This window comes from Mauremys reevesii, unplaced genomic scaffold (assembly GCF_016161935.1).
Source record: "Mauremys reevesii isolate NIE-2019 unplaced genomic scaffold, ASM1616193v1 Contig138, whole genome shotgun sequence".
Classification (NCBI taxonomy): Eukaryota; Metazoa; Chordata; order Testudines; family Geoemydidae; genus Mauremys; species Mauremys reevesii.
The window spans coordinates 89,385-105,042 of record NW_024100758.1 but is presented as its reverse complement, the minus strand read 5'-3'; the positions used below and the strand labels follow the sequence as shown (position 1 = coordinate 105,042).

Sequence of the window (15,658 nt, the reverse complement as noted above, 5' to 3'; positions counted from 1 at the left end):
CAGCCCCGAGTGCAAACTTAACCCTTGTCCCCTTCACAGGGTAGCAATGCACAGTCTGGGGGAAACTGAGGCACGTACGGGCATCAAAAATATTACAGAAAATTCCCACTTTGTCACATGCAGCAAAGTCTGTGCTGGAGTCCAGTGGGTTGGGGGTGGGAGGGGGCTGAGCTGCGCTGGGGGCTGTGCCAGGGCTCTGCTTCAGGGGCTGCACTGGGGGCTGTGCTAGGGCTTTGCTGGGGCTCAGGGCTGGCTGGGGCTGCCCTGGTGATCAGCACTCACTCGCCCCTCCGCAGGTACGGGAAGCGGGTGGCCGATGTCAAGGAGTGCAAGGAGCACGCTGTGGCGCACAGGTAAAGGGCCATCCACCATCCACTCCTGGGTCATCCATGGGGCGGGGGTTAGTGCCTGTGGTGGGGAGGTCCCCTTGGCACTGGCGAGTGCCCATTGCAGTGTGGGCAGGGCAGGCGTCCAACACGCCTCTGCTAACACACAGCACCTTGTGCTGCTCCAGTCCTGCCCCACTGCCCTACCCATGCCCCCAGTCCCCCCACCCGCCCTTGTCCCTGCTATCCCAGCCCTGGGCTCCTCCACCACCGCCCTACCAGTGCCTCCAGTCCTGCTCCGCAGTCCCTGCTATCCCAGCCCTGGGCTTCCTTCCAGCTCTGCCAGTGCCCCCAGTCCTGCCCCACAGTCCCTGCTATCCCAGCCCTGGGCTTCCTTCCAGCTCTGACAGTGCCCCCAGTCTCCTCCCACGGCCCCTGCTATCCCAGCCCTGGGTTCCCCCCCAGCTCTGACAGTGCCCCCAGTCCTGCCCCGCAGCCCCTGCTATCCCAGCTCCGACAGTGCCCCCAGTCTCCTCCCACGGCCCCTGCTATCCCAGCTCTGCCAGTGCCCCCAGTCCTGCCCCACAGTTCTTGCTATCCCAGTCCTGGGTTCCCCCCCAGCTCTGACAGTGCCCCCAGTCCTGCCCCACAGCCCCTGCTATCCCAGCTCTGACAGTGCCCCCAGCACTGCCCCGCAGCCCCTGCTATCCCAGCCCTGGGCTCCCCCCCAGATCTGCCAGTGCTCCTCAAGCCCGACCCATGGCTCTTGCTGTCCCAGCCCCACACTGGTTTCAGGGATGAGAGATATTTGCCCCTCATTACTCCCCTGATGCGGCTGCCCCACCCAACCCCTCTGCATGGCCATGCTGTAGCTGCATCCACAGTGGAGTGAGCAGCCTTGGACTCCTTGGTGCTGGGCCGGGCTGTGGGGTGGGCATGGAACTGGGATGGGGGTGGGCAGTGCAGTGTCCAGCGCAATCACCTGCCCCCCTTGCACAGTGGCCAGTTGCACCGGAACCGGCGGGCTTTCCTACGCAACGCGGTGCGGGAGCTGGAGGCGCTGCTGAGCGACCAGCCCGGGCTGCTGGGCCCCAAGGTGAGGGGGCAGGGCGGGGCTGGAACTGGGAAGGGGAGTGAGCGTGTCTGTGTGCATGCGTGTGCATGTGTGTGAACATGTACGGTCACTGTGGTGCCATGTGTTTTTATGTCCAGTGTCCCTCTGCCCCACATCCTGCCTGTCACACTGACAGGGAGTGCTCCGGTCTCTGCCCTGCAGTCCCAGGTCTGGGGGGACAAGGGGTCTCACCCGATGGCCAGACCATGCAGCGCTCCTCCAGTTCCAGCAGTTCCAGACGGCTGGTGAATCTCCCGCTGTGAGGGGGACGCAGCACGCAGCGCGCTCCCTCTCATCTCTCGTTCAGTCCCAGTCAGTGTCTGAGCCCCAGGCCCTCGGCTGAGATGTCCCCTGGGGTTCCTTTGTCTTGGGTAGGCTCAAGGGTGCATCTTCCCCGGGCAGCGAGGCAGCGGGCTCAGCCCTGGGCTGTCCCTTGTCCCCGGCCCTGGGACAGGTTTCTCCCCCTCGGGTTCGGAGCCTAATAGCCCACGTGTCCCACAGCTCAGACATAATTTCCCGTACCAAGGTCTGGCAATACCAGGACAATCAGCTAGTTCTTAGCTCTCGGCAGAGCCCCCCTCGTCCCTCTGCAGTGTCATAGGGAGGAAATGGTCAGACACAGACGTAATCTACCCGCCAGGGCACGTGTGGGCCTGCCTGCGTCGCGGGGCCATGCCGGGAGGTTTGTTTCCTCTCCGTTGCCCCCGTGAAGTGATTCTCCCCATCCCAGGTAGCCCTGAATGACCCCATGCCCCCGGCTGCCCGTGAGGGGAGGTTATTTGGCTCTGATGGCCCCTCCCCTATTTGCTGTCTGGTTTGCGGTGGTGCCTGTGAGCCCCAGGTGCCCGGCATGCAGCCAGGCCAGAGCTGTCCCTGCCTGGAGCTGACCCCACCGATCTCCGCCCTGCCAGGCTCTCTCCGTCTTCATGGCGCTCTCCTTGTGCCGCGATGAGGTGAACTGGCTGGTGCGTCATGCTGAGCATGTCACCAAGACCCCTGACGCCGACCGGTCAGGGCAGGGCCAGGCTTGCAGGAGGCGGGGTGGGACTGGGGGGATGGGGCCTGGGATGTCCTGGGCAAGGGGTGGTGGTCCAAGGTGAGGTCTGTTTGTCAGGGAGTGGGGGATGGGGACAGGCTTTGGGGTGGTCTGGATCTTCGGGGTGGGTCTGGCTATTGGGGCTGGGGGACACTGAGGGTGCCTGGCTCTGCTTGGGGTGGGGGGACCGGCACTGGGGGGTCTGGCTCTGTGGGCGGGGGAATTGGTGGGGGCTGGCTCCGTGTGTGGGGCTAGGCCCATTGCAGGTCTGGCGTGGAGAGGGGGAGGCACTGGGCAGGTCTGGCTCTGGGGAGTGGAGGCAGTGTAGGGGGGTGTCTGGATCTTGAGGGGGACAGGCTCATGGTGGGTCTGGCTCTGTGGGGAGTAGGCACTTGTGGGGGGCCTGGTTCCTGAAGGGGACAGGCACTAGAGGGGGTCTGGCTCTCGGGGGGGGGGAAGACAGACACTATTCACTGTGAGACATGGGAGGCCGTGTGGGCCCCATGCTGAGTGGGGTGCACTGGACCCACAGGCCCCCTGGGCAGAGGAGAAGGTCGGAGTCTCTGCTCAGGGCCCCACAACGTGGGGGCGTTGGTTTGGGGTAGGAAATTGAACCAAGTGACATGGCATTAATTTGTGGCCCTGGTGACAATCCTGTGCCCAATTCAGCCAGCAGCGCGTGGCCCATACCCCAGCACAGGTGTGCAAAGGGGGCGCGGCTGCTGCAAGGCCCATGTGGCACCCGCTCTGCCTGGCGTGGCCTGACGGGACATGGGCCAAGAGCGAGCGAGGGGAGATGGGAAATGACCCCTGCGGGGAAGGGGAGACGCTGTGGATCCTGCCCTGGGGGTTGGGGAGTCGGCAGCCCCAGCACCACAGGCCAGACTGCTCCCCGTAGCATTGGAAAATACTCTAGCGAAACACTGCAGGTTCTCCGTGGATTATCTTCAGAAAGAGCAGGTCAAAGGGCGACTAGATCACAGTCCCTAGTACCTGCCGCCGGAGAAACGGAAAAGGGTGCGTTTAGGCTCCTCAGTCTAGCAGACAAACGTCTGACATGCTCCAGCGGCCGGTAGCTGAAGGCGGCACGTGAGCTGATTTTCAGTGGCGCTCACACTGCCCGGGTCCTGGCCACTGGTCTGGGGGACTCTGCATTTTAATTTAATTTTAAATGAAGCTTTTTAAACATTTTAAAAACCTTATTTACTTTACATACAAGAATCGTTTAGTTCTATATTATAGCCTTATAGAGGGAGACCTTCTAAAAATGTTAACATGTATGACTGGCGACACCTTAAATCAGAGTGAATAAATGAAGACTCAGCAGAGCACTGCTGAAAGGTTGCCGACCCCTGGAGTAGACAGTTGGCAACCCTGCCCCCCGCCACACCCACATCAGCTCTGCTCCATTTCTGTTCACTAACTAGGGCCATGGCCTGGCTCTGGGCTCCCCTGCCCTGGGAGCGGCCCCTGCCCAGCCACAGGCCCATGGGAAAGACAGCTGGGAGCGGGAGCTGGTGGCACCACTCCTGGCAGGGCAGCACCAAGCGCACAGCGCCCTGTCCTGGCAGCTAACAGAGTCGCTCTGCTCGACTGGGGGAGCTGCAGGGCTGATGGTGGGGGTGTGGTGATGTGGCTGCCCCAAGCCCTGGGGCTGGGCTCTTTCTCACCTCCTTCTCCGCCTCCCCCAAGGCTTACACCAGTGTGGCCAAGGCCCCCATGCAGCTGCGCGAGAGCCCGGACGTGGGCCGTGTGATGAACCTCATCATGTTCCACTCCAAGATGCTGGACTCACTGGAGGAGCTGGTAGTGGAGACTTCGGACCTGTCGGCCTTCTGGTGTGTATGCGCAGTGCCCGGTGTGGGCAGGCCAGCACCGCCCGGAGCCCAGGGGCCAGTGCTGGGCCTGCCTCAACCCCATCAGTGCCTCAGTTTCCCCGTCGCCCCATTTGGTGCAGGAGAGGATCTGCTGCCCTCGGAGCCGTGGTGTGAGGCCTGTTCACTGACTTTTCTGGGCAGGGGTTGCTCTGGGAGCACTGGACAGTCAGATGGCGGGTGGGAAGAGTGTTGCTAAGGCCTGGCTTCTGGCCCTATACTTGGCACATTCAGACCCACGCCCCCCAGAACCTGGCTCTGATCCAGGGTATGAGGGACTGAGATGCAGCTGCAGAGGGCACAGCAGCCAGTGGGATCCAGGCCTCTGAGCAACCTGAAGGGGCTGGGGTGGTGCTGCTCACATGGAATCACATGCACGCACTCACAAACACAGAATCACATGTACATGTAATCACAAACACAGAATCACACACACATGGAATCACACACATACACACAAATACGGAATCACACACACAGAATCACATGCAAACACCTACATGGAAAAGCACATGCACACACAGACAAACATGGAATCACATGCACATGGACTCGCACATGCAGACAAACACAGAATCACATGTACACGGAATCACACACACACCTACATGGAGAGACGTGTGCGCGCACACAGACTCTTCCTGCCCCACCTGCGCTGATGTGTCCTTCTACCCCGACAGTTTCTACGTCCGCCCCTTTGAGAAGCTGTTTGCTCTGACCATGGAGGAGCCGGCCATGCTGCGCTTCACCATCGCCTTCCCGCTCGTCTGCAGCCACTTTGCCCACTGCACCCACCCCATGTGTCCAGAGGAGGTGCATGGCTGGGGGGGGGTACTGCATGAGGAGGGGCACTGCCTGGGGAGAGCCTGGGGGGCATGCATGGTGATGCATCAGGGGACATGCATGGGGACATGGGTGGCAATATAAAGGGGAAGAAACCCCCCGTGTGGGAGGGCCGGGGAGCATGCATGATGATCCATGTGGGGAGAACTCGGGGGGAGGAGGGGTGGGCAGGCATTCATGGAGATGTGTGGGTGAGGAGCAGGCGGGGGAGACAGGACAACGCATGGGGAAGGGGCAGGGTTGCCTCTCCCATGGGGTAAGAAGCTCAGTGGCTGGCGTTTGAGATCTGTGGCTGGAAGGTGCCAGGTGAGGGTGCAGAGCCGTGAGCCGTCCCTGGCCTCTCTCCCCAGTATCCCCACCTGAAGAGCTGCAGCCTGGGTCTATGCAACAACTTCCTAGAGGAGATCGCCAAGCAGGCTGCCAACTGCATCATGGACACATGTGCCGAGCAGCGCAAACTCAGTGAGCAGGTGAGGGGCGTGGCACGGTGCCGGGGGGTGCCCGGGGGATCTGCCAGACTGGGGGCACCTCTGCAACCAGGTGGAGGGTGTGGCATGGTGTCAAGGGGTCCCCTCCCCGGGGCAGCCGCTAGACTGGGGACATGGGGGCCCCTCTGCGAGCAAGTGAGGGGCGTGGCATGGTGCTGGGGGTGCCGGAGGAGCTTGTACCCTTGGGGCGGTGCCCAGGGCAGCTGCCAGCCTGGGGGCCCCTTTGTGAGCAGGTGAGGGGCATAGGCATGGGGCTGGGCGGTACTGGGGGAGCTGCCAGACTGGGGGCACGTCAGTGAGCAAGGGGGTTATGGGGCGTGGCATGGCACTGGGTGGGGTCCCTGGGTTTGCTTCCAGCCTGGGGTTCGGCGGGCAGGTGAGGGGCACAGGGTGTGGCGTGATCCTGGGTGGGTACCTTGTTGAGGTGCCAGCTGAGTGCACAGCAGCAGTTGCATGTACCAGGATTGCTCGCCATCTGGGCGCGCTGACTGAGGGCGGTGGCTGGCCCTCCACAGGCTGCTCTCCAGGCTGGCAAAGCCCTGCGGGGCTGTTTGGTGCTGGGGGCTATGGAGATGGCCGTGGTTGGAGTCATGTAGCCTTGCCAGGGAACAAATGGCCAGTGACTGCTGCTTGTTGAGCCCTGGCGGCGGTGGGGGTGGGCATCAGTGTGGCCAGTGGCTCCGTGGCAAGAAGAGCCAGATGCCAGGCAGGTGGGATGTGTCCTGCACTAGGACTGGGGTGTGGGGGGAGGGGACCCTATGTGCGTCTGGGGGGCTGCCAAATCCTGGCCCTCCAAGCCCCCAGCCCCTCCCTCGCTCAGTGCCCCTGTCTCTATCTCCTGGGAAGTGCTACCCAAACACTGCGCCTCCACCATCAGCAAGGCCCGGAACAAGAAGGCCCAGAAGCAGCCCCCCAAGAAGGGGGAGCCGGAGCGGGACAAGCCAGGGGCCGAGAGCCAGAGGAAGGACCGGATCGTGGTGACCAAGTAAGCCCACCGCGTGGGGTCTCCCAAGGGGCATTAGAGCTGCTCTGCCATCCCTTGGGGGTGGGGGTTCTCCCCATTCAGAGGACTCCTCCCCCTGTGCTTCAGATGGCTGGGGTAACTGGGCAGTGGGGGGACAGGTTCTGGGTCCCCAGAATGGCTGATGGCTCAGATGGCTGCCCATCGCCCCTCTGAGTGCAGGTGGGGGTGAACCCAGGCATCCGGGCTGCCTGTCACCCTTGGAGCGGAGGTGGGGGTGAATCCAGGCATCCGGGCTGCCTGTCGAGCCTCGGAGCGGAGGTGGAGTGAACCCAGGCATCTGGGCTGCCCACTTTCCCGTTCATTTGAATGATCCTTTGTGTGGATGGCCAGCTACAACCAGGCTACGCAGGAGATTGCGCGGCCCTCTGAGGTGCTGGCTGGCCTGCGCTCCTACCTCGCCTTCATCCAGTCGCTGGGGCAGTTCACGTGCATGGACTCCAGCCGCATCATCTGCAACGTCCTGCTTCAGCAGACCCAACCCCTGGACTCCAGCGGGGAGCAGACCCTCACCACCATCTACACCAACTGGTGGGTGCCTGGGCTGGGGGCAGCCTGGCCTGGGCCACCGGACAGGAGAGAGCTCTGGGTATCCCTGGGCCATGAGGCAGGAGAGCCTGGGAGATGCCTGGAGGGATGGGGGAAGTGGGAAGAGCTGACCTATGAGGAAAGGTTGAAAGTCTTGGGCATGTCGAGTGTAGAGCAGAGAAGGCCAAGGCGGGACTTGACACCAGTCTTTAGCTACGGTCAGGGCTGTTCCGAAGAAGGCCGATGCCCAGTTGTTCTCCATGTGCATTGAGGGGAGATGAAGGAATCCGCTGTTTGCAGCCAGGGAGATCTCGGTTAGATAGTGGGAAAAGCTTCCTGGGGTCGCTGGGCTCTGGAGCAGGCTCCGAGGGGGTTGTGGAATCCCCATCACTGGAGGTTTGTAGGAACTGGTTGGACAAACCCCTGTCAGGGAGGGTCCAGATGTCCTGCCTCTGTGCCTGGCCTATGTGGCCTCTCGCGGTCCCTTCCAGCCCCATGTTTCTGTGGTTCTGTGCACCTGGGGGGATTTCATGGGGCTGGAAAGCGGGTGCTCGGAGAGTGACGGGTGGCCCTGCCCAGCATGGGGACAGCAATGGGAGAAACAGTCAGGCCCCTCGATCTTGCACTTTCTGGGCAAATAGGGCTGGGGAGGAGAAGGAACAAAAACCTACTTCTAGAGCCAACAAGGGAGCAGGCTGCCCATGGGAGAGCTTCCCTTAGCCAGTGCCCCTCAATCCTGACCCACAGCCCTCTCCTATCCCAGTCCTGGGCTCCCCCCCAGCTCTGCCAGTGCCCCTCAATCCTGACCCACGGCCCTCTGCTATCCCAGCCCTGGGCTCCCCCCAGCTCTGTCAGTGCCCCTCAATCCTGACCCACGGCCCTCTGCTATCCCAGCCCTGGGCTCCCCCCAGCTCTGCCAGTGCCCCTCAATCCTGACCCGCAGCCCTCTGCTATCCCAGCACTGGGCTCCCCAGCTCTGCCAGTGCCTCTCAATCCTGACCCACGGCCCTCTGCTATCCCAGTCCTGGGCTCCCCCCCCAGCTCTGCCAGTGCCTCTCTCTCCGGACCCACAGCCCTCTGCTATCCCAGCCCTGAGCTCCCCCCCAGTTCTGCCAGTGCCCCTCAATCCTGACCCACAGCCCTCTGCTATCCCAGCTCTGAGCTCCCCCCCAGCTCTGCCAGTGCCCCTCAATCCTGGCCCGCAGCCCCTGCTAGCCCAGCTCTGAGCTCCCCACACAGCTCTGCTAGTGTCCTTCAGTTCCATCCCATGCTCACACACCGGTACAAGGGAGTTTGGGCTCTGGCAGGGCAGACTCGGAGCAGGCTGGGAGAACAGTGCTGGGCCTGGCTGTCCGGTGTAAGTGGATGCTGTCTGGCTCCCGGCTGGTCCCGGGAGGCGCGGCTGCGGCCGGCCAGCACGGGGGCCCGGGTGCTGTCCCCAGCCGTGCGGGCCGGCGTCCGGGTCCCCAGGAGGGGAGCAGAGTTTCAGTGCAGAGGAGTTTTCAGACATCTCAGGTGACCCGCGGCAGCTCCATGCCCAGATCAAGGGTCCGCATGACTGCGGGATGCAGAGGGGCTGCATGGCGCTGGGACAGCTGGCTCTGGCTGATTCTGGGAGGGGGTGAGGATGCGTGGTGGCAGGTCAGCCGGTCCTGGGGATGGGGGGTGGAGACACACAGCAGCAGGCCAGCTGGCTGTGGGGCTGAGGGTGGGGCTGTGCAGCGGCGGGACGGCCAGTTCTGGGGGCGGGGATGGGGATGCAAGGTGGAGGGACCGCTCTGTGGATGGGGCTGAGAATGCGCGGCTGCCGGATGGACCTTGGGGTTGGGGATGCACGGTGGTGGGACAGCTCTGGGGATGGGGATGCGCGGTGGTGGGACAGCTCTGGGGATGGGGATGCGTGGCGGTGGGACGGTAACTGGCCCCAGCCCCTCTCTGGGGGCGGTGGGGAGGGTTTGTTGGCTAACACCTGTGCGGTGCTTGGAGCGCCTCAAGCATTGCATTGCTCACTTCCTGCACTTGGCTGCTGGGCAGTTGTTAAAGAGCTGCCACGTCCCACCCCAGAGGCTGCTACATGAGAGGGGGCGATCTGTGTCCATTGCCATCTCAAGGGCTGGCTCTTTCCTCGCTGCAGGTCTTCTCCAACCGCTGCCCGTTCCTGATGGGCCCCATCGAGTGCCTGAAGGACTTTGTCACCCCAGACACGGACATAAAGGTGGGGGCGACCCTTGTGCTTCTCTCTGCTGTGGGTGGGCTCTGCGGCTAGGCAGGCAGATCAGAGAACAGGCTGGGCTGCTGCGCAGGCAGCCTCCCGTTGCTGTCCACATCCGGGCCCCGGGGTGACTGGCCCGGGTGTGTCTCCTCCTGCCAGGGGCCTTTACCCCAGCTGGGGATCCAGAGTGCGGCAGTGTGTGCCAGGCCCCACAGCCCTAATCCTGGGCTGGGGGGATTGTCCAGCCACATGGGAGATGCTCCTTCCCCCAGGAGACAAAAGTCCCAGCTCCCCTCCAGCCTGCAGCACAGCTCTCATTGACCCTCCTATCTAGCCCCCATGTGGCTGCCTGGCTCAGGTTCTCAGGAGCAGCCACCGGGGGTCTGCAGACCCAGTCGAGGATGGGTGAGGGGTGTTGCTGCATGAACCAGAGTTCTCTCCTCGGCGCCTGAGTTAATATTTATCCATGAGCTCTGGGCCTGAGTTCAGCCCCTGCCCATGCTGCAGAGATGGCAATGCTGGATGCCTGCCCACCACAGAGGGGGGTCTGGGTCTGTCCGAGGCGTCGCCTTGCAGGGCCTGGGCCCAGTGTGCTGCAGTGTCCACAGGGCTCTCAGCATCATCCTAGCCAGCAGCAGCCTCCCCAGATCACTCCCTGCAGTCTCCAGGCGGGGAGTGCCGGGGACTAGTGGCTGCCTGGGCCGGGGCCAGTGATCACGGCTGCTGCAGAGGGGAGGAGCACTCAGAGCTCGCCGTGAATCCTCTGCCCTGCCCTGAGGGAACCCAGGCCTCAAATGGTGCAGAGACCCAGGGTAAAAAATGGAGACACCCCCAACTCCCACTCCAGTGCCAGGACTGGGTGGGCCTTGCTGGGAGGCTGTTCTGTGGGCATAAGCCCCAGGGGGCTCCGCTACCAGAGGGTGACTGGCCAGAGCAGCACTCTGGGAATGTGTCATCTCGGCCCCATGGGCCTCGGTGGCAAAACTCCCCTGACATCAGTGGGTTGCGGTTCAGCAGCCCACAGTCCCCAGGGCTGCCCTGGCCGGACAATCTTGTGTCAGGGGCCCTGGCGGGTTCGTTGGCTTCCAGCCGTGGGTGGAAGTGGAGTCTCCTCTGGAAAGCGGGTGCCCAGGCAGCCTGACGTGCAGGTCACCTGGGGGCCTCTCTCAGGCTAGGCAGAGCTGCACCAAGCTCTGCCGAGGCGTGTGGCGTGTTGTGCTCAGCCCTGCGCCGTGCCCCCAGCCCGGCCAGCTCTGAACAGGGACGCTGCGCTGCCAGGGTGGCAGGGTCTGGAGATGTTCTGTCGTGTGGAGAGGCCTGAACACACGCTGCGTCCTTGGGGTTGGAGCACATTGTGAGACTCGATAAACTGTGAGCCAGAGTTTGCCCTGGGCTCGGCGCGGGCGGCTCCTAGGTGGGCAGAACTGGGATGTGCAGATGCAGTTGGCACTGACTGTTCCATATTGCTCTTGTTGCCCCGCTGGTCCCTGGGAGGGTGGCATGATGTGTGAGCACGGTGGGCTCCCGCTGGCTTTGGCGGTCAGGCATGTTCTGGTGTGGCGGGTCCCTCCCAAGGGGGCAGCTCACAGGGTTGTCTCAGTTCAAATTGTGCTTTCCTGGCTGGGCCCCGTTTTCAGCCCAAAGGAGCTGGTTTTGCGGGGTCCTCGTGGAAACCCAGGGGACATGCCTGTTAGATGGGACCCATCCTTAGTACCGATGTTTGAAAGGTCGGCCTGAGGGTAGTGGCAGAGCAGAGCAGGCGTGTGAATGGACAGCAGGGTGTGTGTTAATGATGCAGGGTGTGAATGCAGAGCAGAGCAGGATGGGTGTCTTGATGCAGGGTGTGAATGCAAAGCTGGGCTGTGCCTGTGTTAATGACACAAGGTGTGAATGCAGAACTAGGCAGGGAGTCTGTTATTGCAGGGTGTGAATGCCGAGCAGGGTGTGTGTTAAATCACACAGGGTGTGAATGCAGAGAAGAGCAGTGTGTGTTAATGATGCAGGGTGTGAATGCTGGGCAGGGTGTATGTTATGTTAATTATGCAGGGTGTGAATGCTGGTCAGGGTGTGTGTTAACGACGCAGGGTGTGAATGCCGGGCAGGGTGTATGTTAATGATGCAGGGTGTGAATGCAGAGGTGCCATGGGGTATTTACTGTACAGCAGTCCATAGACAGTCAAGTAATGGGGTGTGGTGGCCAGGCATTGGACTGGCTGGGTATGAACGTGCCCACGCTGCCAGAGAGGCACATGCCAACACTTGCCCATTTTTCAGAGCCATGGACAGAGGGCTGGGAACCCCACTCCAGCTCCATTTAGCAAGATGGGTTTCGCAGCTCTGAGAGAAGGGCATTGGATCTGGCCATGTGGCCCGCTGGCCTGCACCACACCCCGTGTGGGGGTGACTGTCACCCTGGTTAGATTCAGGCAAATCACACAAGGGCGCTGGCCACGGGATCTTGTGATGGCAGCACACAGCTGCCATCTGCAGGCTGAGCTAGTCTGTCATGCTGAGGCCTGTCAGATGTGGAGGTGCTCAGCAGGGCTGGGAATGAGTCACTCCAGGCCTGGATGCCGCTTGCACCTGGCAGATGGACCATGGGGCTGGGCTAATGCGGCTGGAGCCGGTGATGATCAGTGAGAGATGGAGGGGAGCCAAGAACCATACAGCTTAGGAAAGAGCTGCCTGGGGCTGCCGGTTGGGTCCTGTCCTCCATTGACCCCCAGTGTCCTTGTGCAGGCAGGACTGGGCTGGCTTCAAGGCAAACTGTACCTTAAGCGCAAGTCAAAGGTAAGAGCTAACTCTCCTCTGGCATCTTCTAGCAGCCACTTTGCACCCCTTTGGGAAAAGAGGGCCACAGATCAGGCCAGGTCCCCCACTGGCATGAATGTCCGAGTGGTGGTAGCACCTGGGGACCTCAAATGGGGAGCAGGACCCCGCTGTGCTAGGGGCTGGGCAAACCAGCCAGACTGTTCATGCCCCAGAGAGCTCGTGGTCCAGCCACTGTGGGCACATTCTGCACAAACCCTCCCGGCCAGGAGTAAAATCCATGCAGGTGGCTGAACAGCTGCTGTTTGCCAAGGTGGGAGGGGGCCATCGTTCACCTGGGCTGAAGGTCCAAGCTCACGTGTGGGCTGCATTGGGAAGGCCCATGGCAGCTTACAACCAAGGCATTGCCCCTGCCCTGGGGACAAGACTTACCTGTTACCAGGGGTGTTGTGGGGAACAATCCAGTGCTCGCTGGCATGGAACAGCATAGAATCCCTAAGGCCCATCAAGCACATGACAGTGGCAGATCCCAGGGGATGCCATGGGGGTCCTATTTAGAGCTGCTTTCAGAGCTGGGTAACCTGGACTAAGGTGGGGACATGCTGACAAGTCTCATCTAGCTGCATGTGGGTGGGGCTTATGGAGGCAGGTCCTGAGATGCAGGCATGTCCTATGGACTATCTGGCAGCCTGACACGGGCCATGCTGGCTGCTCACCCTGGTGTATGTGTACTAACTCCTCTCCGTTTTCATCTCATTGATCAGTGTTGGTGAGACAGGCCGGGATAGAAACCAGCCAGTGCAGGCCATGAGCACCACAGCGGCGTGGACTCCGAAGGGTCTCGCCTGGAGAAATGGTACGGGGTGGGGGCACTAAACTGTTCTGTCTGGGAGGTGGGGAAGGGTGGTGACCAGCTTCCGAAACATCAAGTTATCACAAGAGCCCAGCTGCACTGGGTCAGCCCTGGGTCTTACTGTACTCGCATCTTGTACTCATCTCCAGGACGTTTGCTGTCTGGTCTCTGAAGGGAAGAAACCCCTTTATTTCTAGTTACTAAGGTACTTGCTCCAGGCGCACTGCTTTCATGAGCAGAACGTGTCCTGTAGCTGGGAGCCAACAATCCCATGGAACGAGGGAGCAAAGGAGGGTGGAGGATGCCAGCAAAGCTGCTCCCTGCCCAAAGTGAATGTTACTGAACTAGTGTCACTTCCTCAAAGCTCGGTGTCCTAGAGGACTTTCCTCCACGGCTAGAAACAGGCTGATGTTGCTTTTGAGTCAGAAGCTCTCGGGGGAGGGGGGCTATATAGTGCACACCAAATTGTATAAGTAACATGTGACCCTAAGGCCTGGTCTGTGTACAGATCTTGTACTGGGGCAGTTAGGTCAGTGAGGGGTGTGACTTCTTAGCACTGTAGTCCCCAGTACCACCCCTAGGGTGGATGTAGTTCTACATCTTTATACCAGTAGAGTTTATTCCGCTTCTCCTATAGGAATAGCTATCCCAGGACTAGCACTCCTATACCAGCATAACTGCCTCAACACTAGGGTGCATCATTTTAACTGTACTGGTGGCTCAACCCTTCGATTCAATGCCTTGGCTTCTGACTCTGGAAACATGGTCTTCAGCTTCTGTCACCTTGGCATAACTCAGGGTATGTCCAGACTACCCGCTGGATTGTCAGGTAGCGATCAATTTATCAGGGATCGATATATCGTGTCTCGTACACGATATATCGATTTCCCCGAACGTGCTCCCGTCGACTCTGGAACTCCACCAGGGCAAGAGGTGGAAGCGGAGTCGACGAGAGAGCTGCAGCTGTTGATCCTGTGCCATGAGGACGGGAGGGAAGTCGAAATAAGATACGTCGATTCACCTACGCTATTCCCTCCCCTCAGTGTAGACCAGGCCTCAATGATGGCATGTGACATTACCGCAGGACCTGCTGTTTATAAATGTAGTACCTTCCCCCGCCTGTATTGTCATCATTCCTGACTCTCTCTCTCTCTCTCTCTCCAGGCTCTCTCTGAGGCTCTTGCTATGGGAACGAGCAGCCTGGAAAAGAGTTGAAGCTTTTAAACTTTGTCAATATTTTTAAACTTGTAGATTTCCCCAGTGGCTGTTTTAGACATGTTCTTACTGTCCAGATTGAGAAATAAAATCTCCCTTTGTGTAAACAGTGTGGTGTTCTCTTCTCTGCTTCCGGAAGAGACCATGTCGATGGCCTGACAAGTGCCCCAGTGCGCTTCTGAAAAGTGCATTTCCTATCTACTCTTCCTTCCCAACAGAGATGGCTTGGATGGAATGAACCCTTGATTGCCTTTGAGGAGTGATTTAATAAGACTGGGACTCTTCAGCTTGGAAAAGAGACAACGCAGGGGGGATATGATAGACCTCTATCAAATCATGACTGGTGAGGAGACAGGGAATAAGGAAGTGTTATTTACTTGTTTTCATAACACAAGAACTAAGGGTCACCAAGTGAAATTACTAGGCAGCAGTTTTAAAACAAACAAAAGGAAGTCTTTCTTCACACAACAGTCAACCTGTGGAACTCCTTGCCAGAGGATGTTGTGAAGACCAAGACTATAATGGGGTTCAAAAGAACTAGATAAGTTCATGGAGGATAGATCCTCCAACAACTATTAGCCAGGATGGGCAGGGATGGCATCCCTAGCCTTTCATTGCCAGAAGCTGGGAATGAGCGACAAGGGATTGATCACTTGATTACCGGTTCTGTTCATTCCCTCTGGGACACTTGACATTGGCCACTGACAGATGGACCATTCGTCTGACCCAGTATGGCTGTTCTTACGCCTCTTAAGATCTAGTGGCCTTTATAGCCTGACCTAGTTATCACAGGTCAGGAATTTCACCGTTACCCCATATCAAGCCTAGTAACCTGTTTGACTAAAGCATCTTCCAAAAGGCTTGAAGATGTGCGACTTGGAAGAAATCGCATGTCAGTCTCTGACCGGTAAATTGCACAGAGTGGTGGCAAGATCCAATCACTAGAAACTGAAACTAGACCAATTCATACTATAAATAGAGCATCATAATTGATAGAGTCAAAGGCCTTGTGAGATTGATGAATGCCATGAGGAGTTCCTGTTGTTGCTCTCACACTTCTTCTGAACCTGTCGTGCCACGAAGACCATGTTGGTTGTGCCTCAGGATGGCCTGAAGCCACACTGTGATTCGGGAGGAGTTCCTCAGCAACGGGGAGAAGGTGGTTTAGTAGGATCCGGCCAAGGATCTTGATGGAGAGGAGGGCAATACCTCTGTAGTTCCCACACAAAGATTTTTCCTTTCTTGAATATTGTAACAATGTTGGCATTCTTAAAGTCAGGTGGAATTTCTTCACAGGTCCAGATTTTTGAGGAGTTTGCTAAGTTTGTGTAGGAGGTAAGTGTCAGGACTTGGGCTGCTTATCCAAACTGAACTTTTTT

The 15,658-nt window shown here is 59.6% G+C and overlaps 1 protein-coding gene and 1 long non-coding RNA gene across 2 annotated transcripts in view; both read left to right on the top strand.

Moving 5' to 3' along the window:
* The window catches only part of LOC120393024 (nck-associated protein 1-like), a 46,497-nt gene extending 38,524 nt beyond the window's left edge, over positions 1-7,973 (top strand). The window contains exons 6-14 of the mRNA XM_039517659.1: positions 297-353; positions 1,326-1,422; positions 2,352-2,449; positions 3,146-3,176; positions 4,169-4,314; positions 5,031-5,163; positions 5,544-5,663; positions 6,559-6,666; positions 7,036-7,973. Of these exons, the coding sequence (XP_039373593.1) occupies positions 297-353; positions 1,326-1,422; positions 2,352-2,449; positions 3,146-3,176; positions 4,169-4,314; positions 5,031-5,163; positions 5,544-5,663; positions 6,559-6,666; positions 7,036-7,074 (829 nt within the window). The 3' untranslated portion in view covers positions 7,075-7,973. The remainder of the gene's footprint in view (positions 1-296; positions 354-1,325; positions 1,423-2,351; positions 2,450-3,145; positions 3,177-4,168; positions 4,315-5,030; positions 5,164-5,543; positions 5,664-6,558; positions 6,667-7,035) is intronic.
* Positions 7,974-8,702: 729 nt separating this feature from the next.
* On the top strand, positions 8,703-14,587 carry LOC120393026. The gene is made up of 5 exons (XR_005591882.1): positions 8,703-8,745; positions 9,365-9,445; positions 12,182-12,232; positions 12,976-13,067; positions 14,229-14,587. It is a non-coding gene; the product is annotated as an uncharacterized LOC120393026 (long non-coding RNA).
* Positions 14,588-15,658: the final 1,071 nt, after the last annotated feature.